The 26,678-nt window shown below is 45.5% G+C and overlaps 1 protein-coding gene across 1 annotated transcript in view; it reads right to left on the bottom strand.

Moving 5' to 3' along the window:
* The window catches only part of prkag2a (protein kinase, AMP-activated, gamma 2 non-catalytic subunit a), a 448,776-nt gene extending 422,517 nt beyond the window's left edge, over positions 1-26,259 (bottom strand). Inside the window, exon 1 of the mRNA XM_080213148.1 lies at positions 26,136-26,259. Within this exon, the coding sequence (XP_080069274.1) occupies positions 26,136-26,189 (54 nt within the window). The 5' untranslated portion in view covers positions 26,190-26,259. The remainder of the gene's footprint in view (positions 1-26,135) is intronic.
* Positions 26,260-26,678: the final 419 nt, after the last annotated feature.

The following is a 26,678-nucleotide window of genomic DNA, read 5'->3' as shown; positions in this document are numbered from 1 at the left end:
TCCTCAAAAAGCAGTGGAAGCAGAGTGAGAGAGAGTTAGACAGATTCTTGATTAAGGGGCTAAAAGGGGTAGGCAGGAATGTGGGGTTAAGTTTACAATCAGATTAACAGTGACCTTACTGAATGGTGGAGCAGACTCCCAAGGCATACCCCTGCTGCTATTTCATTTGTTTGTATGTTCAGCAGATCTGCATAACATAGCAGATGACAAGACTGAGCAGCAATAGTAGAACATAGAACATTACATAGAACATTACAGTGCAGTACAGGCCCTTCTGCCCTCGATGTTGCACCGACCAGTGGAACCAATCTAATGACCCTCTAACCTAAACTATTCCAATGTTATCCATATGCCTATCCACTGACCATTTGAACGCCCTTAAAGTTGGCGAGTCCACAACTGCTGCAGGCAGGGCATTCCACGACCTTACTCCCCTCTGAGTAGTAGGTGCATGAATACTTGGAATGCCTGGGGAACAGGTCAGAACAGGTGTGGCTCAAAACATTATTCTGAGATGAACTACCCAAAGCAGAACAGCAGGGTTCTTGAATTGATACACGACACAGAATTCAGAGATTGAAGATAAATTGCACCAGACAGAAAAAGCTTTAGCCCAGTGACGAGCGTATTAGTCAGTGATCCATCTGACTCTGCAGTGTTTTATAGTGGCTGCACCACATAGAACATTACAGCCCTTGATGTTGCACCGACCCGTGAAACCAATCTGAAGCCCATCCAACCTACACTATTTCCAATATCCTCCATATGTTTATTCAATGACCATCTAAATGCCCTTAATGTTGGCAAGTCCACTCCTGTTGGAGGCAGGGCATTCCACGCCCTTACTACTCTCACACAGCGAGTGGAACAGATTTGTCAGCTGAATTCCCTCCGGATGTGTTAGCTTCATAGATGAAATACATTGAGGTTGCAAAAAGAGCTGGTGATTCTGCACGAAAGAGCTGGAATAAGCAGAATTCACTTCAGATGGTTGGAGGGTATCGTCCGTATCAATTGGTCTCTGGGAGGAATTACAAGTTATCTTCTGTGCTGGGTGATAGCCCTCTACTCTAGAGTGGAGTATGGTTAAAGTCATAGAGATTTACAGCATGGAAACAGGCCCTTTGGCCCAACTTGTCCATGCTACCTTTTTTGTTAAAACCCCTAAACTAATTGCAAATGCCCACATTTGGCCCATATCCCTCTATATCCATCACACCCATGTAACTATCTAAATGCTTTTTAAAAGACAAAATTGTACCCGCCTCTACTACTACCTCTGGCAGTTTGTTCCAGAAACTCGCCACTCTCTGTGTGAAAAAGTTGCCCCTCTGGACACTTTTGTATCTCTCCCCTCTCACCTTAAACCTATGCCCTCTAGTTTTAGACTCCCATATCTTTGGGAAAAGATATTTACTATCTGGTTGATCTATGTCCCTCATTATTTTATAGACCTCTATAAGATCACCCCTCAGCCTCCTATACTCCTGAGAAAAATGTCCCAGTCTATCCAGCTTCTCATTATAACTCAAACCAACTAGTCCCGGTAGCGTCCTAGTAAATCTTTCCTGCATTCTTTCTAGTTTAATAATATTCTTTCTATAATAGGGTGACCAGAATTGCACACAGTATTCCAAATGTGGCCTTACCAATGTCTTGTACAACTTCAACAAGACATTCCAACTCCTGTATACAATGTTCTGACTGATGAAATCAAGCATGCCGAATGCCTTCTTCATCACTCTGTCCACCTGTGATTCCTCTTTCAAGGAGCTACGAACGTGTACTCCTAGATCTCTTCAATCTGTAACTCTCCCCACTGCCCTACCATTAACTGAGTAAGTCCTGCCCTGGTTCAATCTACCAAAATGCATCACCTCGCATTTGTCTAAATTAAACTCCATCTTCTATTCGTCAACGCTCTGGCCCAATTGATCAAGATTCCATTGCAGTTGGAGATAACTTTCTTCATTGTACACTACGCCACCAATCTTAGTGTCATCTGCAAACTTACTAACATGCCTCCTATATTCTCATCCAAATCATTAATATAAACGACAAATAACAGTGGACCCAGTACTGATCCCTGAGGCACACTGCTGGTCACAGGCCTCCAGTTTGAAAAACAGTTCTCTACCACCACCTTCTATCAAGAAGCCAATTTTGTATCCATTTAGCCTGGATCTCGCGAGATTTAACCTTATGCAACAACCTACCCTGCAGTACCTTGTCAAAGGCCTTGCTAAAGTCCATGTTGACAACATCAACTGCACTGCCCTCATCTACCTTCTTGGTTACCCCTTCAAAAAACTCAATCAAATTTGTGAGACATGTTTCTTCCACTCACAAAGCCATGCTCACTGTCCCTAATCAGTCCTTGCATCTCTAAATGCCTGTGGATCCTGTCTCTCAAAACACTTTCCAACAATTTACCCATCACAGATGTGAGATTCAATGGCCTGTAGTTCCCAGGCTTTTCCCTGCCGCCCCTTTTAAACAAAGGCACAACATTTGCCACTCTCCAACCATAAGAACATAAGAACATAAGAAATAGGAGCAGGAGTAGGCCATCTAGCCCTTCGAGCCTGCCCCGCCATTCAATAAGATCATGGCTGATCTGTTGTGGCTCAGTTCCACTTTCCCGCCCTCTCCCCATAACCCTTAATCCCCTTGCCTATCAAAAACCTGTCAACCCGCGTCTTAAATATATTTAGAGATATATTAATATGTTAACCTTCAGGCACCTCACCCGTGACTATCAATGATTCAAATATCTCGGCCAGGGGACCTGCAATTTCCTCCCTAGCCTCCTGCCATGTCCTGGAATACACTTCATCTGGTCCTGGGGACTTATCTACCTTGATGCGCTTTAAGACTTCCATCTTCGATTCCATCTTTCTCTGCACATTTGAATGCCTTGCCTCCAGGGAGAGGGGCCTTCATCAAAGCTAACATCAGGAGACAATTCAAGAGTTCTAAGGTGTTATAAGACCCTCCATGATGGATTTCAATGCTGGGGATAAGGTAAATTCCAAAGAAGACGGTCATAAGAAATGGAAACGTAGAAACATAGAGAATAGGTTCAGGAGTAGGCCATTCGGCCCTTTGAGCCTGCACCACTATTCAATATGATCATGGTTGTTCATGCACTTTCAGTATCCCACTCCCACTTTCTCTCCATAGGAAGGGTCTTGGTAATGAAGTAGGGTGTGATGGTAGGTCGCTGATGATCCGACATAACAATCAGACAATCACAGTTCATTACTCATGGTTAATGAGGATTGATTATAAACTTCCAGAATTTGAGCAGTTGAAAAAAGCGACGAGGCACCATTTACCTCATGTGTTTTGTGATAAGAGTGCTGAGGAACAGAATACAATAAATTTGGGGTGGATGTTGATTGGCTGAATCATCATTATGTACAGGACAGGGCTATGGCCAATTGCTAAAATAGGTGATTGAGTGACGTATGTTCCAGAAGTACCTGGTAAAATGGAGGGCCAGAATTATCCAACCCACCCCTCCCCCCCACGCAGTAGGTCTTCCTACTAAGGAGACGGTTCACCATCGGCCACCAGTGGGACCTTCCAGTCATGCCAAAGTAAATTTGCGTGGCTCACCCACCCTGCCACCACCAAAAAACCCACAGAGGGTGACCAGAAGATCCCATTAGCAGGAAGGGCCAGAAAATTTCACCCGAGGAATGCATGGAACATGTAGGAAAAGCTACAAACATATTTAAGTATTGGTTAAATGGACAGAGGGGAATGGACAGGGTGGATAGTCAGAAGCTTTTTCCCCAGGGCGGAAGAGTCAACTACTAGGGGGTATAGGTTTAAAGTGAGAGAGGCAAAATTTAAAGGAGACGTACGAGGCAAGTTTTTTACACTGAGGGTGGTGAGTGCCTGGAACTTGCTGCCGGGGGAGGTAGTGGAAGCAGATATAATAGTGACTTTTAAGGGGTGTCGTGACAAATCGATGAATAGGATGGGAATAGAGGGATATGGTCCCCGGAAGGATAGGAGATTTTAGTTCAGGTGGGCAGCAAGGTCAGTGAAGGTTTGGAGAGTCGAAGGGCCTGTTCCTGTGGTGTAACTTTCTTTGTTCTTGTTCTAAATACTCAAGATGAAGGACAAGTGCAGTCCATGGACTGGTAGGATGGAGCAAGTGAATGGAAAGTAAGAAAATAAGTCTTAATACTAAATCTGACAGTGACTCTTTCAGGAAAAAACGATCACGTATCAGAGAAAGAGTTTCCAACTGTGAAGGAGAGAGATCTTTCTTGAAACTGTTCATGTCCAACGCAACTTCTGACCGTCCTTCTCCCTGGCAACTGTCTGAAAGTAAACCAGAAGTGGAAATGATCGAGAGCTTCAAGTTTCTAGGTGTCCAGATCACCAACAACCTGTCCAGGTCCCTCCACACTGATGCTATAGTTAAGAAAGCCCACCATTGCCTCTACTTTCTCAGAAAGCAAAGGAAATTTGGCATATTCCCTACAACTATCAACATTTTTTATAGATGCACCATAGAAAGCATCCTTTCTGGTTGTATCGCAGCTCGGTATAGCTCCTGTTCTGACCGTGACCGCAAGAAACTACGAAAGGTTGTGAACGTAGCCCAGTTCATCACACAAACCAGCCTCCCATCCACTGACTCAGTATTATTTCCTGCGCTGCAGAGTCAAAACAAACCGTTCACAGAGTACAGAGGGAGAAGGGAAGGATAGGGTGCAGAATGTAGTGTTGCAGTTACAGATAGGATGAAGAGAAAGATCAATTTTGTATATGACATGACCATTGAAAAGTAGGGAAGAAACTATTCTTGAGTTAGCTAATGAGTGACCTCAGATTTTTATATCTTTTTCCCAACAGAAGATGGTGGAAGAGAGTACGTCCCAGGTGCATAGGGTCCTTGATTATGCTGGCTGTTTTCCCAAGGCAGCAGGAAGTACAGATGGGGTCAATGGAGGGGAGGCTGGTTTGAGTGATGGATATGTTAACAACCTTTTAGGGTAGCATGGTAGCACAGTGGTTAGCACTGCTGCTTCACAGCTCCAGAGACCTGGGTTCGATTCCCAGCTTGGGTCACTATTTGTGACCCAATTGCACATTCTCCTTGTGTCTGTGTGGGTTTCCTCCAGGTGCTCCAGTTTCCTCCCACAGTCCAAAGATGTGCGGGTTAGGTTGTTTGGCCATGCTAAATTGACCATAGGTGCATACGTTAGAGGTTTAGCGGGTAAAATATGTTCGGACATGGGGGTAAGGCCTGGGTAGGATTGTGGTCAGTGCAGACTCGATGGGCCAAATGGCCCCTTTCTGTACTGTAGGATTTTTATGATTTCTTTATAGTTTCTTGGGGTCTTGGTCAGATCAGGAGCCATATCAAACTGTGATACATCCAGAAAGGATGCTTTCTATGGTGCATCTGTAAAAATTGGTGAGAGCTGTACCGGACATGCCAAATTTCTTTAGCCTTCAGAGAAAGTAGAAGCATTAGTGGGCTTTCTTAACTATTGTGCGGCATGGAGGAACCAAGACAGACTGTTGAGGGAGGGTCATCCTGACTCAAAGTGTTGGCTCTATTCTCTCTCCACAGATGCTGTCAGACCAGGTTAGTTTTTCCAGCATTTTTTGTTTTTGTTTCAGATTCCAGTCTCTGCCGTATTTTGCCAATGTAACAGCTTGTTGGTGATCTGAACATCTAAAAACTTGAAGTTCTGAACCTTTTCCACTTCATCCCCGTTGATGTAGCGAGGGACATGTTCTCCACTACAGTCCCTGAAGTCGATGACTATCTCCATCATTTTGTTGTCAGTGAAGATTACTGTTGTTGCACCAGTTCACCAGATTATCTATCTCTCTCCTGCACTCTGTCTTGTCATTGTTGAGATCCAACCCACTACAGCGGTATCATCCGCAAACTTGAAAATCGAGTCGGAGGAGAATTTGGCCACACAGTCATAGGTGTATAAGGAGCATAGTAAAGGGCTGAGGACACAGCCTTGTGGGGCACCAGTGTTGGGGATGATCATGGAGGAGGTGTTGTTGCCTATCCTTACTGATTGTGGTCTGTGAGTTAGGAAGTCGAGGAACCAGTTGCAGAGGGAGGAGCAGAGCTCCAGGCCACGGAGTTTGGAGATGAGTTTTGTTGGAGTAGTGGTATTGAAGGCTGAACTGAAGTCAATAAATAGGAGTCTGACGTAAGTGTCTCTGCTAAGCAGGTGTCCTAAGGCTGACTTGCAGGGCCAGGGAAACGGCATCTACTGTTGCGAACTGTAGTGGGTCCAGGCAACCTGATCCATGCTATGGCTAAGCTTTCAAAGTACTTCACAATGATGGGTGGCAGGGCCACCAGACGATAGTCATTGAGGCACACTGCCTGGATGTTCTCTGGGGTGATGGTTGTCTTCTTGAAGCAGGTAGGACCCTCAGATCTGAGTAAAGAAAATATCTGTGAAAACCCCCGCCAGCTACTCCGCGCAGGATGCGAGTGCGCGTCCAGGTACCCCACCCAGGCCAGTCGCTTTCCGTGGGCTGACTTTTAAGAAGGCTGATCTGACACCTGCGACATGGCTTTACCAAAACGTGACACAAGCGAAGTCAGCAGCTGCACCAACCAGTGTAAAATACTGGGAAATTGGGATTTATTAAATTGCGTTTTTTAAAATTAGACTGGAAGTTGGGATTAATGCTTGGCACGTTTGAAGCCGGTCATGGGGCAGGGAGGGACTTGCGTTTGGAAACTGTCTTTGGTTAAGTTTCTTTTAAACAAGCGTAGACATGTTATGTAGCAGTTTAAGCTCTCTCCGGGATTAATTACTGCAATTATCCCCAGAACTCAAAAAATGGAAAGAGAATGATTGATCTGTTGCGAAAACAGGATACCGCCATCTGGTGGCCCAGCTAAGAGTTACATGGGAACGCGCAGACCAGAAATAAAACTCATGAAGCCGGTTGTAAACAATAAAAATATTAGGGAGCAGAGTCTAAAAAATTAACGAACATTAAAGCTCCCAACACAACAATCCACAATTTTTCACGAAGAGAACCACGCCGTAACAGACTTGGCAGTGCCCGCCTGGGTCCCCTACAACTATCCAAGGAGCTACGTGCCAATGCCCAGGGGGCAGCCTGACACTGCCCACCAGGCATGGGGCTGTGCCAAGGAGGCGTTGCCACTGTGCACTCGGGCTGAGTGATGAGTGACAGAAGGAGGAAGGCCAGTGATTGGGGGTTGCCCATCGGGGAGAGTGCGGGGGGGGGGAGGAAGCGGCGGGGGCAGTCTGACCTCCACAACACCAGGCCCACAGTAATGTGGTTTACTCTTAACAACCCTGAAACGGCTTCACAAGCCAATAAATTGGATCAAACTACTACAAAAACGTCAAATCTGAACACAACTGGAAGGATGACCAGCACTGACCTGGACACTGGAACCTTTCTTTACTGTCGCTCGGTCAAAATCTTGGAACTCACTCCCTAACAGCACTGTGATGTATCTCAGACTAGACAAATAAATGAATATCAACTTCAATACAAGTTCAGTTTTGCTGCCTGTTGCATGATTGTATGTATTAGTTATTCTTATACAAGGTTAACTATCGGCAAGGATTTCAAGAATGCCTCAGAGTTCACGTTGCTTCATCTGCTGGTTTTATTTTGCATTCTGCATTGAATGTTAAGGTTTGGCCTTAACCCCACGGACTGAAGTTGGCAGGATGAGTCAGCTTGGCTAAAGTACATCAACAAGATTGATGCTCTGAAAGACCAAGGGAGTGTTGTGTTGCACTGCTGTCAGTACAGATGAGCCTTCAAAGTATCGACTGTTCCCATGGACATTATTAGCAGCACAGTATGATTCACCCAGGGTTGTCCAGCCTGCAGCTTTTGAGCAATACGTCGGTCTCTGACCAACTGAAAATCTGAATCTTCGCAGCCCTCAATCCTAATATCAGTTATATTTCCTGTTCATAACTCGTGGCTCTGAATGTTTTGGAAAGGGCCATCACTAATGCTGTTTTATTTTAAATCATTAATTAATTAATACCTCATCTACTAAAGTCGGTGACTATCTCCTTCGTTTTACCAACATCGAGGGAAAGGTTATTGTCACTGCACCAGTTCACACTCTTTCCTGAGCTCCGTCTCACCATTGTTTGAGATCCAGCTCACTGCAATGGTGTCATCAGCAGACATACGTTGATCTTTCTCTACACCCTAGCTATGACATAACACTGCATACTGCACCCTCTCCTTCCCTTCTCTCTAAACAGCATGCTTTGCCCGTACCTCACGCAAGAAACCAAGGGGGCGATTCTCCCACCCTGCTGCGCTGCCTCTTTAGCACTGTGGAATGCTCTAGCGGAGGCCATTTCCCCGCTGGACGCCATGGCTTCCATGCAGGGCTGCAAAATATATGCAAAGGCTCACTTTAATACTATTTGAATCTCATTAGCAGGCCCAAGACTGAAGTCTCCGGGCCTGCCAGCCTCTCTCCTCCCCGCATCTCGCCAGTAGTGTTTCATTCCAGCAGGGTTTACAAGAGCTCCCCACTTATGGGCAGCTGGCAGTCTGACCCCGCTGGAGTGAAGGAAGGGGACAATCAAAGCCCCGCACCTCCCCCCCCCACCCTGCCAGAGAATCAGGTGCCAGGGCCCACTCCTGGGCATTGACAGCGCCAACCTGGGACCCCTGGCACTACCCAAGGGGCTAAGTGCCAAAGCCCAGGGGGCACCTTGGCACTGCCCACCAGGCATGGGACATAAGAACATAAGAAATAGGAGCAGGAGTAGGCCATGTAGCCCTTCAAACCTGCCCTGCCATTCAATAAGATCATGGCTGATCTGAAGTGGATCAGTTCCACTTTCCTGCTTTCTCCCCATAACCCTTAATTCCCCTGTCCATCAGAAATCTATCTACCCGTGACTTAAATGCCAATGCCCAGGGAGTGATCTGTGGGAGTGGGGTGGTCCTGCTGCCACCCTGCATTCGGACTGAGTGACGAGCGACAGAAGGAGGAAGGCCAGCGATTGGGGCTGGCCATCGGGAGGAGGGATGGGTGTCTGACCTCCACAACACCAGGCCCACAGCAATGTGGTTTACTCTTGACAATGCTGAAATGGCTCCACAAGCCAATAAGTTCGATCAAACTGCTACAAAAAAGTCAAATCTTAATGAGACTAGCAGGATGACCTACACTCACCTGGGCACTGGAACCTTCACTGTCACTGGGTCAAACTCCTGGAGCTCCCTCCTAACAGCACTGTGATGTATCTACTCCAAGCGGGTGACAACAGTTTAAGAAGGCAACACACCTTCTCAAGGGCAATTAGGGATGGGCAATGAATGCTGACCTAGCCAGTAATGCTGACATCCGAAAAAGGAGTAAGTATGTGTTTCACACCCAACTAAGATATTTTGAATTGTTATTGTTATTTTAACGTAGCAGTCATCTTGTGCACACAAGGTCACCAATAGCTGTTCTGTTTTTCCCTGCCAATCTGACCCACCACAACTCCTTTTCTTCCTGTTGTTCAGCGCTCTGTGTTTATTTTCGAATCTGTACATTGCTGAGCGACATTCATACCAGCACTTAAGTGAAAGAGTCCTTTAGAAACATCATTGGAATTTGTCCAAAGATACCAGTTGGAACACTGCAGAAAAGAATTTGCTTGGTCAATTATCACAGTTTAGTTCATGCCCCAGGTGCATATTTGTGAGGGACCTTTAACAAATAATTCTTTGTTTTATTCATTAATGATGGTGGGGAAGTCCAGGACGAGGGGGTCATAGTTGAGGAGAAGGGGTAAACCTTTTAGAACTGAGGTGAGGAGAAATGTCTTCACCCAGATGGTGGTGAATGCGTGGCATTCACTGCCACAGAATGTAGCTGAGGCCAAAATGTTGTCCGACTTCAAGAAGAAATTAGATATAGCTCTTGGGGCCAAAGATATGGGGGGAAGGAGGGATCAGGATATTGAATTCAATGATCAGTCATGATTAAAATGAATGACGGAGCAGGCTCGAAAGGCTGAATGGCCTCCTTCTGTTTCTAGTTTCTATGAGTGCTGGGAAAACGAAAGACCTTCCTAACAACTGCCTAGGGTGACACGGTGTCATAATGTTGGCACTGCTACCTCATAGCACCAGAGACCCAAGTTCGATTCCCAGCTTGGGTCACTGCCTATGTGGAGTCTGCATGTTCTCCCCGTGTCTGCGTCAATTTTCTCTGGGGGCTCTGGTTGCCTCCTGCAGTCCAAAAGACGTGCTAGTTAGGTGGATTGGCCATGCTAAATTCTCCCTCAGTGTACCCGAACAGGTACCAGAATGTGTCAACTAGGGGATTTTCACAGTAACTTCATTGCAGAGTTAATGTAAGCCTACTTGTGACAGTAATACACTTTAAACTTTAGCTATTGAGGCGTGTTCGATGGTAGCACTAAATGCGCCGTTCAGAAGCTCCCTGAGCTTAGACTGACACTTTGAACATAAGAACATAAGAAATAGGAGCAGGAGTAGGCCATCTAGCCCTTCGAGCCTGCCCCGCCATTCAATAAGATCATGGCTGATCTGTCGTGGCTCAGTTCCACATTCCCGCCCTCTCCCCATAACCCTTAATCCCCTCTCTTATCAAAAACCGATCAACCCGCTTCTTAAAAATATTTAGCGAGGCAGCCTCCACCACTTCAACGGGCAGAGAATTCCAGAGATTCACCACCCTTTGAGTGAAGAAGTTCCTCCTCAACTCCGTTCTAAACTGCCCCCCCCTTTATCTTGAGGCTCGAGTTAATGGTGAATTGTAGTCAGTGGATCAAGTCAGGTCTTCGGGGACCCACACCTGAGAGTCAAACTGAAGCACAGTAGCTCTGGAGCAAAGTTTAGGCTGGTCCATAAGACAACGCAAACATTATACAATTCACAATTGTAATTCATAAACATTACATAATTCAGCCCTTGACATCAAAGCCACATATGACCGAATGTGGCATCAAGGAGCCTTATAGCGAAACTGAAACCAACTGGGTATCAGGGGCAAACTCTCTGCTGGTTGGAGCCATACCTGGTACATAGGAAGATGGTTGTGGTTGTGGAGCGTCAGTCACCTCAGCTCCAGGAAATCTCTGCTGGAGTCCCTCAGAGGAGTGTCCTAGGCCCAGCCATCTTCAGTTGCTTCATCAATGACCTTCCCTCCATCATAAGGTCAGAAGTGGGGATGTTTGCCAATGATTGCACAATGTTCGGCACCATTCGCAACTCCTCAGATACTGATGCAGTCCATGTTCACATACAACAAGATCTGGACAATATTCAGGCTTAGACTGACAAGTGGCAAGAAACATTCGCGCCACACAAATGCCAGGAAATGACCATCACCAATAAGAGACACTGTAACTACTACCCCTTGACATTCAGTGATGTAACGGTCACTGAGTCCAACATCCTTGGGGTTACAACTGGACTCACCACATAGACACAGTGGCTACAAGAGCAGGTCAGAGACTAGGAATACTGCAGCGAGTAACTCACCTTCTGAATCCCCAAAGCCGATCCACCATCTACAAAGCATACGTCAGGAGTGTGATGGAATAATCTCCACTTGCCTGGATGGGTGCAGCACCAGCAACATTCAAGAAGCTCAACATCATCCAGAACAAAACAACTGTTTGACACCACATCTACAAACATTCAATCCCTCCACTACTGACTCTCAGCAGCAGCAGTATGTATTATCTATAAGATGCACTGCAGCAATTCACCAAAGATCCTCAGACAGCATCTTCCAAACCCATGAACACTTCCATCTAGAAGGACAAGGATACATGAGAACACCACCACCTGCAAGTTCCCCTCCAAGCCACTCACCATCCTGCCTTGGAAATATATCGCCGTTCCTTCGCAGTCACTGGATCAAAATCCTGGAATTCCCTCCCTGATGGCATTATGGGTCAACCCACAGAATGTGGATTGCAGTGACTCAAGAAGGCAGCTCACCACCACCTTCTCGAGGGCAACTAGGGTTGGGCAATAAACGCTGACCAGCCAGCGATGCCCACGTCCCATGAATGAATAAATTTAAAAAACCACATGGGGATGACGGCCGGAAACCGACCCAGCAGTTCAATAGTTAGCAGCCTCAGGAATGATAGATACGCCTTTCCTATTGGAACCTCTTTCCCATCCCTGCCTGACCTCCCACCATCAACTCCACCTCTTGCCCTTATTTGAAAGGGCCCAAATTTAGTGCAATATTACATAAATTCAGATTGGATAATTCAGCACAGAGGATTGAATCGAAGGGAACTATCTGACCTATCTGACTCATCCAACATCAATTAATCCAATTACACAAGTCAACGGGTGTGCTCAAAGTGCTTTCAATATATAAATGCATGTAAAATATATATACTGTATTTACATTCACTGAGGAGATTTTTAACAATGGCATGAGGTTATCTCACTGAAAGCAATTTATATAACTGCTACCACCTTATGTAACTGCTACCATGGCAACTCACCACTTACAAAAATTGTCTCATCTTGTACCTTCATTTCAAATGTTCTGAATGTTTGATGATTATATTGAAAGAATAAAAAGAATTTAATTGCAAGAATTGCATTGGTTCCGTTGGCAGTAAAATCCTTGGTTTTGAAATGGCAAGCCCCAAAGCCATAGCAATGTTTGTAACCTTTACCATAACCATGCTTTACCACAAAAACCATTCTCCAGCGCCGAGTTCCATGCATAATCCCGAACTAGACCCTGATATATACAGCAGGTTTGCAAGTTTAACAGAATAAAAGCACTAAAGATTCTGGTCCATAAAGCATCTACTTCTCTACCCTTTGAAGTCCAAGTAGTGATGGCAAGATGAAAAGGTATCTTTCATTATTAGCCATTCTATCAATCAAAACTGGCTTTCAAAGAAATACCCCTGCAACTCAGAGTATTAGTTCAGCAACTCTTGCTTCTGTCAGCCTTACTTTATAGATCTTCTGGTCGCAGCCAAACTGTGACAGTCATGTTTACAAGGTCCCCTGATGGGACAATTATAAAGGCCACACAGACGATTATAGAGGCATTAATAGCCTTGAGATGGGTCTTTCCATCAACTACCATTCTACAAAGCCAACATGTCCAGCACTGAGATGCTGCTAATCAACCCAAACCAGCTCTGCTGTTCCAAGACATGTTATTCGTATGCCTGATACAAGATTCTTTAAGCAACTGTTCTCCTTGGAACATGGTCACAGCAAGAAACGCTCAGGAGGACAGTGGAAAAGCTTTAGGGATGTCCTTAAAACACCCCTGAAGAGATAAAACATCCCCATCGTCTCATGGGAGACCCTGACTTGTGAAAGACCAAAACGGAGCAGGTTTATCCAGGACGGCACTGAGCGTGCTGATAGAACTTGACAAGAGCATGCAGAGGTATCGGAGAGAGCGTACAAACCTCCAAACACCTCATCTGCCCAACTCTTCAAACACCATCTGCCTCCCCCGGAACAGAGTCTGCGCTGGACCTCCAGTTACCTTGAACCAGAGTGGGAGCCAATCATCCTCGATCAAGGGGGGCTGCCTAACAAGATTTCTGTCAACTAATTGGACTTTGCAAACCCCGACATTTGATTAGCAATCCGTAGATCCATTTTTGTGCAGCAGATACACACTAGCCAGTAACGTGGATCTGGCCGACTCTGACTTTACGCAGCAAGCTATACATAGAAGAGTATCTGCTGGGAATCCATTCAGAGAGGGAAAAAAACACAATTAACTGGTTGACATTCGGTTCGGTTCATATCTGTCTGTGGAGATTGAGATCCCAAACTGGACAGGCTGCAGAATGGATAAATTGAAGATCGGGTGCAGCTGCAAATTGTTGGCACAGTTAAAAAACTTGATTTGGTTCAGTGCATAGATGACATGACCAGTTGGGTATGATACTCGAGAGCTGCCAGCTAAATAAGGCTGGAAAAGCTGCGGAGGTGGATTACTTAATTGCACCTTAGTGCCTGCCTAATATGACTCAATTTTTGACAACTTTCCAATTTCCTCAAAAGGATATTCTTCTTTGAATCAAGTTCTTCTTGCCCCACCCCCCCCTTCATATTGTCAAAGAGGATATAGAGGTATTGATGAAGATGAACAGACTATCAGTAAGGTGAGACCAAAAGTCCATCATGCAAACCAGCCTCACATACATTGACTGTGTCTACACTTCCCACTGCCTTGGCAAAGCAGCCAGCATAATTAAGGACCCCACACACACCAGACATTCTCTCTTCCACCTTCTTCCTTAGAGAAAAAGATACAAAATCACGTACCAACCGACTCAAGAACAGCTTCTTCCCTGCTGCTGTCAGACTTTTGAATGGAGTTACCTTGCATTAAGTTGATCTTTCTCTACATCCTAGCTATGATTGTAACACTACATTCTGCACTCTCTTGTTTCCTTCTCTATGAACGGTATGTTTATCTGTCCAGCGCGCAAGATACAATACTTTTCCCTGTATGTTATTACATGTGACAATAATAAATCAAATCAAATCAAAAGTTGCTGGAGCAACAACAGAGAAAATATTCCCAACTGTGGTGGTTTCCAAAGCCAGAGGTCATAAATGTAAGATGGTTATAAGTAGAGTAAATCCAAAAGGAAATTCAGGAGAAACTTCTTTATCCAAATGTGGAACTGGCTGCCAAAAAGAGTGGTTGTGACAAACAACATAGGTGTATTTAAGGAGAAGCAAAATAAACAAATGAAGAAGAAAGGAACTGAAGGGTATGTTGATAAGATTAACATAGAAACAAGAAGTGGGAGTAGGCCATTCTGCCCTTTGAGTCTGCTCCGCCATTCATTTAGATCATGACTGATCATCAAATTCAATATCCTAATCCGGCCTCCCCCCATATCCCTTGATTTATTTAGCCCCAAGAGCTATATCTAATTTCTTCTTGAAGTGACACAACATTTTGACCCCAACTACTGTCTACAGCAATGAATTCTATGTGCAGAAGTGGGTGAGGAGGCTTGCATGTAGCATAAACACCAGTATAGACCAGTTGAGCCAAATGACCTGCTCCCGTGCTGTACTCTCAAAATAATGGCTTTTTTTCAATCATTAATGGGGTTGTGGGCATCACTGGCAAACATTAATTGTCCATCTCTAATTGCCCTCAAAAAAGTGGTTGTGAACTGCCTTCCTGATTACAACTAAATGGCTTGCTGGGCCATTTCAGTCTTTGTTATTACATAAGGAATGCCAACTTGCACTGAAAGCTCCCACACACAGCAGTATTGCTCAGAAGAGAGATACGTTGACAAATTCCTGATCAGATTATTGTTCGTTGCATATCACGGAAACTGCAAATGGGCCAAAGCTCACCACTTTTACACCTGAAAATTACTCTGGAACGACAAAGTATCTCAAAAATTTGAACAACATGCTGCAGATGCTGGAATCTGAGGTTAAGAAAGAATGCTGATAGTATGATGCATTAAGGTGGCACGGTGTTACAGTGGTTAGCACTGCTGCCTCACAGCGCCAAGGACGCAGGTTCAATTCCCAGTTTGGGTCACTATCTGTGTGGAGTTTGCACGTTCTCTCTGTGTCTGCATGGGTTTCCTCCGGGTGCTCCGGTTTCCTCCTACAGACCAAAGGTGTGTGGGTTAGGTGGACTAGCCATGCTAAATCGCTCCTTAGTGTCAGGGGGACTATTTAGGGTAAATATATGGGGTTATGGGTATGGGGCTTGGGGTTGGATTGTAGTTGGTGCAGTCTCAACGGGCCAAATGGCCTCCTTCCACACCATTTATTGGTAGGGGGATTGAATTTAGGAGTCGCAGTGTAATGTTGCAACTGTACACTACTCTAGTGCGGCCGCACTTGGAGTACTGTGTGCAGTTCTGGTCCCCGCATTACAAGAAGGATGTGGAGGCGTTGGAGAGGGTGCAGAGGAGGTTTACTAGGATGTTGCCTGGTATGGTGGGGAGGTCCTATGAGGAGAGACTGAGGGATCTAGGGTTGTTTTCGTTGGAAAGAAGGCGGCTAAGAGGGGATCTTATTGAAACATATAAGATAATTAGAGGTTTAGATAGGGTGGATAGTGATAGCCTTTTTCCTCGGATGGAGAAAGCTAGCACGAGGGGGCATGGCTTTAAATTAAGGGGGGGTAGCTACAGGACGGATGTCAGGGGTAGGTTCTTTACCCAGCGGGTGGTGAGGGATTGGAATGCCCTGCCTGCTGCAGTTGTAAATGCGTCTAGTTTGGGGGCGTTTAAGAGATCTCTGGATAGGTTTATGGACGAAAAGGGATTGGTATAGGCTAGTGGGTCATTGTTTTTGTAACTGGTCGGCGCAACATCGTGGGCCGAAGGGCCTGTTCTGCGCTGTAATGTTCTATGTTCTATGTTCTATAAAATTCTATGATTCTATACAGTGACTACACGAATTGTATTTTCCACCAGTTTTTTCCACTTCTCCACTAACAGGATGCTGCTGTCAATCCGAAGACATTCTGTTTACCACATAGTTGAGCAAGATCATGTATGAATTTCAGTGTTGGTTCAATGCCAGGTCAGTAGGCTGAAAGTCCCAGCGTCTAACTGGTCGAATTAAACAACATTTTTTTTTGTTCATTTGTGGGACATGGGTGTCACTGGCTGAAAAGCATTTATTGCCCATCCCTGGTTGCCCTTGAACTGAGTGGCTTGCTAGGCCATTTCAGAGAGCAGTTTAGAGTCAACCACGTTGCTGTGGGTCTGGAGTCAAATGTAGGCCAGACCAGGTAAGGATGGCAGATTTCCTCCCCTAAAGAACATCCGTGAACCAGTTGGGTTCATAATAGACAGATAAGAATATATGAGAGTAAAGACCATACACAACCAGCCCACACTTTCAAACACCAAAACAAAACATTTACTATCTTTACAGAATCCCTACATTCGGCCCATCAAGTCCACACCAACTCTCCAACAGGGCATCTTACCTAGGTCTTATCCCCATAACCCCACGTGTTTACCACATTAATCCTCCTAATCTACACATCTTGGGACACGATGGGGCAATTTAGTCATGGCTAATCCACCTAACCTACATATGGACTGTGGTAGGAAACCGGAGCACCCAGACAAAACCCACACAAGCACGGGAGAATGTGTAAACTCCAGACAAACAGTCACTCAAGGTTGGAATCGAATTTGGGTCCCTCGCACTGTGATGTGGTTCCTTGATTGGGCAGTACTTGCTGAACAATACTGAGTACGCTAATAGCTACATTAAAACAAATTTAAGGAAATCAATGGCGCCTATAACATGGCTCATTGACACTCACTCAAATTAACATACATATTGGTCATATTTATCAGTATTAGTAAACTTTATTAACAGTAGTTAAGGTTTATTAGTATTAGTAAGGTTTGTTACTGATAAGGTACATTAAATATTAGCAGCATTTATCAGTTTTGGAAGCTTTATTAATAAGTAAGATTTATCAGTATTAGTAAGGTTTATTACTGATAAGGTACATTAAATATTAGTAGCATTTATTAGTATTTGTAAGCTTTATTAGTAGTAGTAAGAAATAGTTTATCTGGAGATAGTAATCTCCAGATTAGTCCCAGTATCATGTGTAAATAAGTACAGAAATAGGAAGATAAAACAGCTAAAGGTGTGGCTGGAAAGATGATGCAATAGGGCCTGATTTTACCATTGCATCATGCCCGATTTCAGGTGCGAAAACGTGGTAAAGAGTTGGACTTGAGCCCATTAACGTGATCCGCGCCGGCGAAGGTGCCCATTTTACCGAGGCCCAGGGATGGCCGTGATGCATGTATTTAAACTGAATTAATGAACTGTCTGCCCAACTTCATCAGCATTTCTCCCTTTACCACTACATTCGCCAATCTGGAATCACGCCGAAACGGACAGCCGGTGTCCCAGCTGCTGAGGAGGTGAATTCGGAGCTTCCAACTCAGATCAGTGGGGGTGGGGGGGCAGAATCAGGAGGTGGGGGGAAGGGGGGGAGGGCAGATTGTTGTCTGGTTGAGGGGTGGTGAAGGCAGATCATTGTCCGTATGTCGGGGGGTGGGGAGGGGGGGGGGGCGGTGGTGGTGAGGAGGGAGGCGGGTGAGATGTATTTCTGGTGGGGGGGGGGGGGGGGAGGAGGCCCGATCGCTCACTGGTGGGGGGAGAGGGGTGGGGGTGGCGGGGGAGCAGGGGCAGGGGGTTCCGCTGCCACTCTGTGGGCGATCAGTAAGTGGGGGGGGGGGGGGGAAGGGGGCAGAGGTTCTCGGTCAGTCTGGGTAGCGGGGCGGGGGGGGGGGGGTGCGGGGGTGAGGGTGTAGATTACGGGGACACTTATGTTGTGAGGATGGGCGATGTCTGTGGGGGCCATCACTCCCGCTTTTCACTCCCAAGCCCCGGGAGCGACGTGACAGCGGCGCACTTTTTCAAATTTTTTTCTAACTGCACCTGCGCAGTTCAGAACTCCGATCGTTTCGAACGCGGTAAGCCCCGCCAACGGCGCAAATGGGGCTCACAATTTTTTTTTCAGGCTGAGTGCTAACGGAGGGCGCCCTGAAAGCAGACTTCCAAGTTGGATCTGAATTGCGCCCAGATTCGGCATGAAATGAAAACGGTAAAATTGGGCCCATTCTGGGAAGAAATGGGACCTGTAGAGACCAGGTGAGTTGCACCTAAGTAGAGTCAGGGTTGAGTTCCTTGCGGGGTGATTTGCTAGCGCTGTTGGGGAGGGTTAAAACTAACTTGACAGGCACAGGGGAAGCAGGGGAAAATAACAGAGGAATACCAAGCTGCACAAATACTGGGAGAGATAAATAGCACTACAGTAAGGAATAGTAGGTTAATAGGTGGGGTCAAAGGAAGAGAGAAAGCAACATAATCTAAATCCGGGTGTATGGGAATGTATAGACTGCTGTAAACAAGATTGGTAAGTTACAGCTACAGATAACCATGTGGAATTATGACGTTGTGGCTATAACAGCGACCTGGTTCAAAGAAGGGCAGGCCTGGATGTTAAATATTACTGGAAACAAGATATTCTGGTAAGATACGAAAGGGACAAAAAGAGGGAAGGGGGACGATATTGATTAAAGAGAACACTGAAGAACTTGAGAAGGAGAATATCCCAGAGGGGTCAATGAGAGAATTTATTTGGTTAAAGCCGAGGAACAAAACAAAGGTGTGATTACATCGTTCAGTGTCATCCATCAGCCACCAGCTAGTGGGTGGGATGCAGAGGAACAAATTTGCAGGGAAATTACAGAGAGTTGCAAAAAATATGCAGTTGTTATCTTTCAGAACTTTAATTATCTGAATATAGATTGGGATAGTTAAAGGACAAAGAAGGGCAAGAGTTCCTAGAATGTGTTCTGGAACATTTTATATCACAGAAACCCTACAGTCCAGAAGGTGGCCATTTGGCCCATCGAGTCTGTGCCGACAACAATCCTACCATGAAGGCCCTCTTCGTGGAGCCCCACATACTTACTCTGCTAATCCCCTTGACATTAAGGGGCTATTTAGCATGGCAAACCAACCTAACCCGCACATTTTTGGATTGTGGGAGGAAACTGGAGCTCCGGAGTAAGCCTACACAGACATGGGGAGAACATGCAAACTCCACACAGACAGTCACCCGAGGCTAGAATTGATGCCAGATCCCTGGCGCTGTGAGGCAGCAGTGCTAACCACTACGCCACTGTGCCATCCCAATACAGCCCCAATATATAGCAATGTGTTTCCAGTCCAATGAGAAGGGAGGCATTTCTAGATTTGATTCCAGGGAATGTGTCAATAGGAGAACATTTCAGGGGCAGTGATCATAGAATCATAGAAAGACTACAGCACAAACAGGCCCTTCAGCCCACAAGTTGCGCCAATCTTATCTCTACCTACTAGGCTTACCTATAACCCTCAATCCTATTAATTTGAAAGAGAGATTATTTTTGCCACACCAGTTCATTCTTGTACTCTATCTCATCATTGTTTGAGATCTGACCCACTACGGTGGTGTCGTCAGCAAACTTGAACATCAAATTGGAGGGGAATTTGTGTAGATGGTCAATCTAATTCCATTCATATATTACTCTTCTGTGGTGTTCACTGTCTGATGCTACTAAGTGAGTAGCTGGGCCATTTAAGATTCAACTGCATTGTTGGAATCATGTAAGCCATGAGGTAAGAATTCTCCCCTCGAACAATATCAGTAACACAATGGTGATAAATTACGTGATAAAGTTTAGACTGACTAAGGAAAAGGATAAAGAACAACCTAGAGTAAGAATAATTAACCAAGAGGAAAGCCATCTTCAATGGGGTAAGAACGCACTTGGGCCAAATAAAGTGGAGTCAAAGGTTGGCAGGAAACACAAGAGCTGAACAGTGGGCTACAATCAAAGAAGGACGGCATGGTGGCCTGACAGTGCAGGGATCTGGGTTCAATTCCAGCCTTGGGTGGCTGTCTATGTAGCGTTTGCATGTTCTCCACACATCTGCATGGGTTTCCTCTGGGTCCTCTGGTTTAGAATCATAGAATCCCACTGTGCACAAGGAGGCTATTCGGTCCATTGAGTCTGCACCAATCACAATCCCACCCAGGCCCTATTCCCATAACCCCATCATTTACCCTAGCTAGACCCCAGACACTAAGGGACAATTTTGCATGGCCAATCCACCTAACCCGCACATCTTTGGACTGTGGGAGAAAACCAAAGCATCCAGAGGAAACCCACGCAGACATGGAGAGAATGTGCAAATTCCATACAGACAGTGACCCAAGTCAGAAATTGAACCCAGGTCCCAGGTGCTGTGAGGTAATAGTGCTAATCTCACACTCCAAAGATGTGCAGGTTAGGTGGATTGGCCATGAATAAATTGCACTTTAGTGTCCCAAGATGTGTAGTTTAGAGGGATTTTAGTAGGTAAATATGTGGCATTACGAGGATAGGGCCTGGGTAAGATGCTCTGTTAGAGAGTTGGTGCAGACTTGATGGGCTGAGTGGCCTCCTTCTCCACTATAGAGATTCCATGATTTGATGATTCTATGAAGTGAGAGTTTGGGCACAGTCAAGGTATATTACATTGAAAGGGAAGATAGGACAAACAAATCCAGAGCTCTCTTGTTGGCAAAAGAGTTGGAAATTAAGATAAAGAAAAATATGTGTTTTTCTAACAGATACCACTAAGCCATTGCCTCTCCTTTCTGATGTTTTAAGTCACTTCGCAAGAGTCAAAGGGATGCCCACGCTGGATCTATGGAATCCACAGTGACGAGGTTGGTAAAGAAATTGGAAAGTCGCTAACTGAATGCTAATGGAATGACCCCCATAAAATCTGCTAACTTGACAAATAGTTGAAATCAGAGTAAATTCTGGAGAGTAGTGTTGTATCTTTTGAGTTGGTCCCAGAAAAACTGAATGAGCCACAATGATTTCACAAGATAAGGGAACTCCTGGGGCAAAATAAAAAGTAGGACTGAGTTTATAATATTTAGTATAGTTTTTATAAACTATAGTATTCAGTTAATAGAGCTTATGTTTAATTATTTTTGATACATAATGTTTTTGACTAAAAATGTGAAATCCTGTGGTGCACTTCTGTTGGTTCATTGCTGAATGTTTGCATTTCTTCTTTAAACATTAATGGTCTTAATTAGCTCAACATCATCTTTTTGTCTCCCATATCAAATCCTTTTATCATCATAAATGCTCCTGTAGGCCATCCCTTAGACTTCTATTTCACAGGGGAATTTCACAGTAACTTAATTGCAGTGTTAATGTAAGCTTTATTTGTGACACTAATAAATAAACTTAAACTTAAAAACTGTTTGCTGAAATAAAGAGCACCACCAGTTCATGCTTTTTTAACTCTTTGGTGGGATTGTGGGTGTCACTGGCTCCGCCAGCATTTATTACTCATTCCTAATTACCCTCAAGCAGGTGGTGATGAGCTATGTTGATCTGATTTGGTTTATTATTGTCACATGTATTAACATTCAGTGAAAAGTATTGTTCCTTGCACGCTACACAGACAAAGCATACCGTTCATAGAGAAGGAAACAAGAGAGTGCAAGACATAGTATTACAGTCATAGCTAGGGTGTAGAGAGATCAACTTAATGCAAGGTAAGTCTATTCAAAAGTCTGATAACAGCAGGGAAGAAGCTGTTCTTGAGTCGGTTGGTACGTAACCTCAGAATTCTGTACCTTTTTCCCGATGGAAGAAGCTGGAAGAGAGAATGTCCCAGGACGCGTGGGGTCCTTAATTATGCTGGCTGCTTTTCCAAGGCGGCAGGAAGTGTAGACAGTGTCACTAGATGGGAGGCTGGTTTGTATGATAGATTAGGCTACATTCACGACCTTTTGTAGTTTCTTGCTGCCTTGGGCAGAGCAGAAGACATACCAAGCTGTGATACAACCAGAAAAAATGCTTTCTATGATGCAACTTTAAAAGTTGGTGAGAGTCATAGCTGACATGCCAAATTTCCTTAGTCTTCTGAGAAAGTAGAGGCGTTGGTGGGCTTTCTTAACTATAGTGTCAGCATGGGAGGGTGGGACCAGGACAGGTGATCTGGACACCTGAAAACTTGAAGCTCTTGACCCTTTCTACTTCGTCCCCATTGATGTAGACGGGGGCATGTTCTTCTTTACGCTTCCTGAAGTCAATGACAATCTCCTTCGTTTTGTTGACATTGAGGGAGAGATTATTGTTGCCGCACCAGTTCACCAGATTCTCTATCTCATTCCTGTACTCTGTCTCCATCATTGTTTGAGATCTGACCCACTATGGACGGTGGTGTCGTCAGCAAACATGAAAATTGACTTGGAGGGGAATTTGTGAAAATGGTCAATTTAATTTCATTCATATATTTCTCTTCTGTTGTGTTCACTGTTTGATACTATTAAGTAAGTAGTTGGACCATTAAAGAGTCAACTGCATTGTTGGAGTCATGTAAGCCATGAGGTAAGGATTCCCCTTTTGAAGGATATCGGTAACTCAGTGGTTAGCACCGTTGCCTCACAGCGCCAGCGACCCAGGTTCAATTTCTGGCTTGGGTCACCGTCTGTGTGGAGTTTACATACTCTCCCCGTGTCTGTGTGGGCTTCCTCCGGGTGCTTCGGTTTCCTCCCACATTCTGAAAGACATGTTGGTTAGATGCATTGACCTGAACAGGCGCCGGAGTGTGACGACCAGGGGAATTTCACGGTAACGTCATTGCAGTGTTAATGTAAGCCTTACTTGTGACTAATACATAAACTTTAACTTTAGATGGGTTTTTAGACAACCGAAAACAGTTTCATGATCAAATTTTTGCGCCTTCTCCAGTGCCTCGAGGGACTGCAGAACTGTGCTTAGTACATGAAGGGTGGTAGAGCCCAGGTGCTATACAAGTTTAATACATCTTCTCTACTTTTCTAATGAAAAGTCATCAACCTGAAAAGTTGGCCTGGATTTTTAAGGCAGGGTCAGGAACCTGTCACCCAGATGAATGCCGACCTCTGATCCCTGGCCTCGGCTATGTCACTCACTCGACACAATATTTGAATGTAAATGGCCTAATTGATTAGGAGGTGAACTCAGTGTCTGTGGGAGCTGCCTGCCTTGGGGCAGTGGCAAACCCACAGACCCACCCATTCTGATTGTAATCTTGTTATGTGGAGCAATCTCAGTATGTATACAATCATTGAACCATAGAAATGATACAGTACAAAAGGGTGAAATTTGGCCCATATTGCCCATGCCAACCTAATTCCATCTTCCTGCCCATAGCCCTGCAGTTTACTGCACTTAAGGTGCAGTTCCAGGAAATATTTAAACAAGTTTTGGGTCTCTGCCTCCATCACTAACTCAGGCAATGAATACAAATTTCACTATTCCCCTTAATATTGCATTTTTTTTCAAAAAATGTCATTATTTACCTGCTCCTTAGAAACCTATTCTGACTGTCCACCTTTGCGCTTACCTTTCACAATGTTTATTAACTCCATCCCATTTTAGTGATTCTAAGGCATTACCCACAACCATGTGAAAATTACCTGGCCAAACTGTGTGGCATTTGCACATTCTCCTCATGTCTGCATGGGTTTCCTCCAGGTGCTCCAGTTTCCTCTGACAGTCCAAAGATGTGCGGGTTAGGTGGATTGGCCATGTTAAAATTGCCCCTTAGTGTCCTGAGATGTGTAGGTTAGAGGAATTAGTGGGTAAAATATGTAGGGATATGGAGGTAGGGCCTGGGTGGGATTGTGGTCAGTGGCCCAGACTCGATGGGCCGAATGGCCTCTTTCTGCACTGTAGGGATTCTATGATTAAATCAATTTTAGAAAGTGTTGTCCCTTCACTACATATTACACAGTCATACACCCCTCCCATGTGTCTGACTTCAACAACCTCCAAGGACAAGGCAAGGGCAAAGGCTGCAGATGCATGGGAACCCCATCACCTGCAAGTTCCCTTTGAACTTAGATGAAGTTGACAGGGAATGATTTCAACTTTCATTCCTTCATTGGTCCTGGGTCAAAATCCTGGCACTCCTTACCTAAAAGCACAGAAGGAGTAGTTTCCCTAACACAGGCTATTTGAGTTCAAGAGGATGGCTTCTTCAGGACAACTGGGATTGGGCAATAAATACCGTTCTTGCCAGCGATTCCAACATCACTTAAGCAATTCTTTTTAAAAACACTGTCTGGATTAATTTATAACATAACATATTTAGATTATCCAATGAACTTTCTCAGGCTCAATCCATTTAACACAGCTCCAAAACCACATTGGAACCAGTTTGGAAATAGTGTGAGGTTAACTCAAGAGTCATCATAGAATCCTGCAGTGCAGAAGGAGGCCATTCAGCTCATCAAATATGCACTGACCACAATCCCCACAGGCCCTATCCCCATAACCCCATGTATTTACCCTAGCCAGTCCCCCTGACACTGAGGGGCAATTTAGCATGACCAATCCACCTAAACAGCACATCCTTGGACAGTGGGAGGAAACTGGAACATCCGGAGGAAAACCACGCAGCCACAGGGAGAACATGCATACTCCTCACAGACAGTGATCCAAGCTGGGAATCAGACTCAGGTCCCTGGCGCTGTGAGACAGCAGTGCTAACCACTGTGCCGCCCAGGGTGGATCCATATCACATTCTCCTGGAGTCAGTTTGGGGTTTGATTCCAAGTTACATGCAGTCATTTTTATGAACCTGGACAGCAAGAACTGGAGCAATTGAAAAGTGGCACAATAGTTTCAGAGCCGGTACTTGTTGGGTAAATCACCCCAAGTACAAAATATTGAAATCATCGAACCCCTACAGTGCAGAACAGGCCAACCTGTTTGGATACACTGAGGGAGAATTTGGCATGGCCAACCAGAACGTCTTTCAGACTGTGGGAGGCAACCACAGCACCCAGAGGAAACCCATGCAGACACAGGGAGAATGTGCAGAGTCCACACACACACAGTGATCCAAGCGGGGAATCGAACCCAGGTTCCTGGCGCTGTGAGGCAGCAGGGCTAACTACTGTGCCACCCCTAGAATAGGGAGCAAAGGCAGATAGATTGCAGGTCAGACAGGGGGGATTGAATGGCAGAGCAAGCATGATGGAGAAGAGAGCCTCGCTCCTCCTTTGCTCCAGTACTGGGCAGGTTACCATTTCTCTGCTGCGCTTTTGAGGAGTGGCAACATTTTTGTTTAGGCTTTTGCCGATTAAATTATCCTCAGCGGGCACGTTATGGCTTGGTGATCGCCTGGGCTACCAATCGCCCCGGGATCACTTTTAAAACAGAGTCCCCCGACAGGCTGGATTAACTCCGAAGGCTGAGTGATACTTAGCTGAGCGAGAAGGCGAAAATGTTCTTGCCTTCCCCCACACACTCCCCGCCTGCTCCAACAGAGGCTCAACTAAACATTGCCAGACTCACGTCTTAAAACAAAAACAAGTTCAACATGAAAATGCTGACTTACAATAACACAGATTCAAACGGGAGCTCATTTTCAAACATGATTAACATTTTCTGTCACCTCCTCAAGCAACGATGAGGAGCAACTTTTATATATATTTTTTTTAAAAAAATATAAAAACATTGCCTTTTTGTTTTCCCTGGTCGCAAACTGACCTGATTGCAGTCATCTTCCAGGAGAACGCCCTTCAGCCCACGTTTCCACTCCATGCCCAGAGTTTCGGGGAATCCGCTCCGACTCTTTTGTTACAAACTTTTGTTACATGTTTTCCTGACAGCTCCAGCGGAATCGGCCAGCGCGCAGGCGCACAACTGGCCCCGGCCCAGGGCGGGAAAAGGAGAGCACCAGGTGTGACTGACAGGTGGAGGGGAGGCGGGGGGGAGGGGAGGGGGGGGGTGGTACAGATGGGGCTGCTGGTGGTGGTCTGGGGAGCTGGAGGGTGGCACAGGGGGGCTGGGGGTGGCACAGAGGGGCTGGTGGTGGCGGTACAGGGAACTGGAGGGTGGCACAGGGAGATTGGTGGTGGTGGTCCGGGGTGTGTGGGGGGGGGGGGGGGGGAGTGGTGGTACGGGGAGCTAGGGTGTGGGGTAAAGAGTCGAGGGAGTGGAGTACAAAGAGCTGGGGGATGAGGTACAGAGAGCTGGAGGATGGGGTATAGAGAGCCGGATGGTGGGGTACAGAGAGCTGGGGCTGGGTTA

Source organism: Carcharhinus amblyrhynchos, chromosome 2 (assembly GCF_965287045.1).
Source record: "Carcharhinus amblyrhynchos chromosome 2, sCarAmb.v2.hapA, whole genome shotgun sequence".
NCBI lineage: Eukaryota > Metazoa > Chordata > Chondrichthyes > Carcharhiniformes > Carcharhinidae > Carcharhinus > Carcharhinus amblyrhynchos.
The sequence above is the reverse complement of the archived record's forward strand: the minus strand, read 5'-3'. Positions and strand labels throughout refer to the sequence as shown.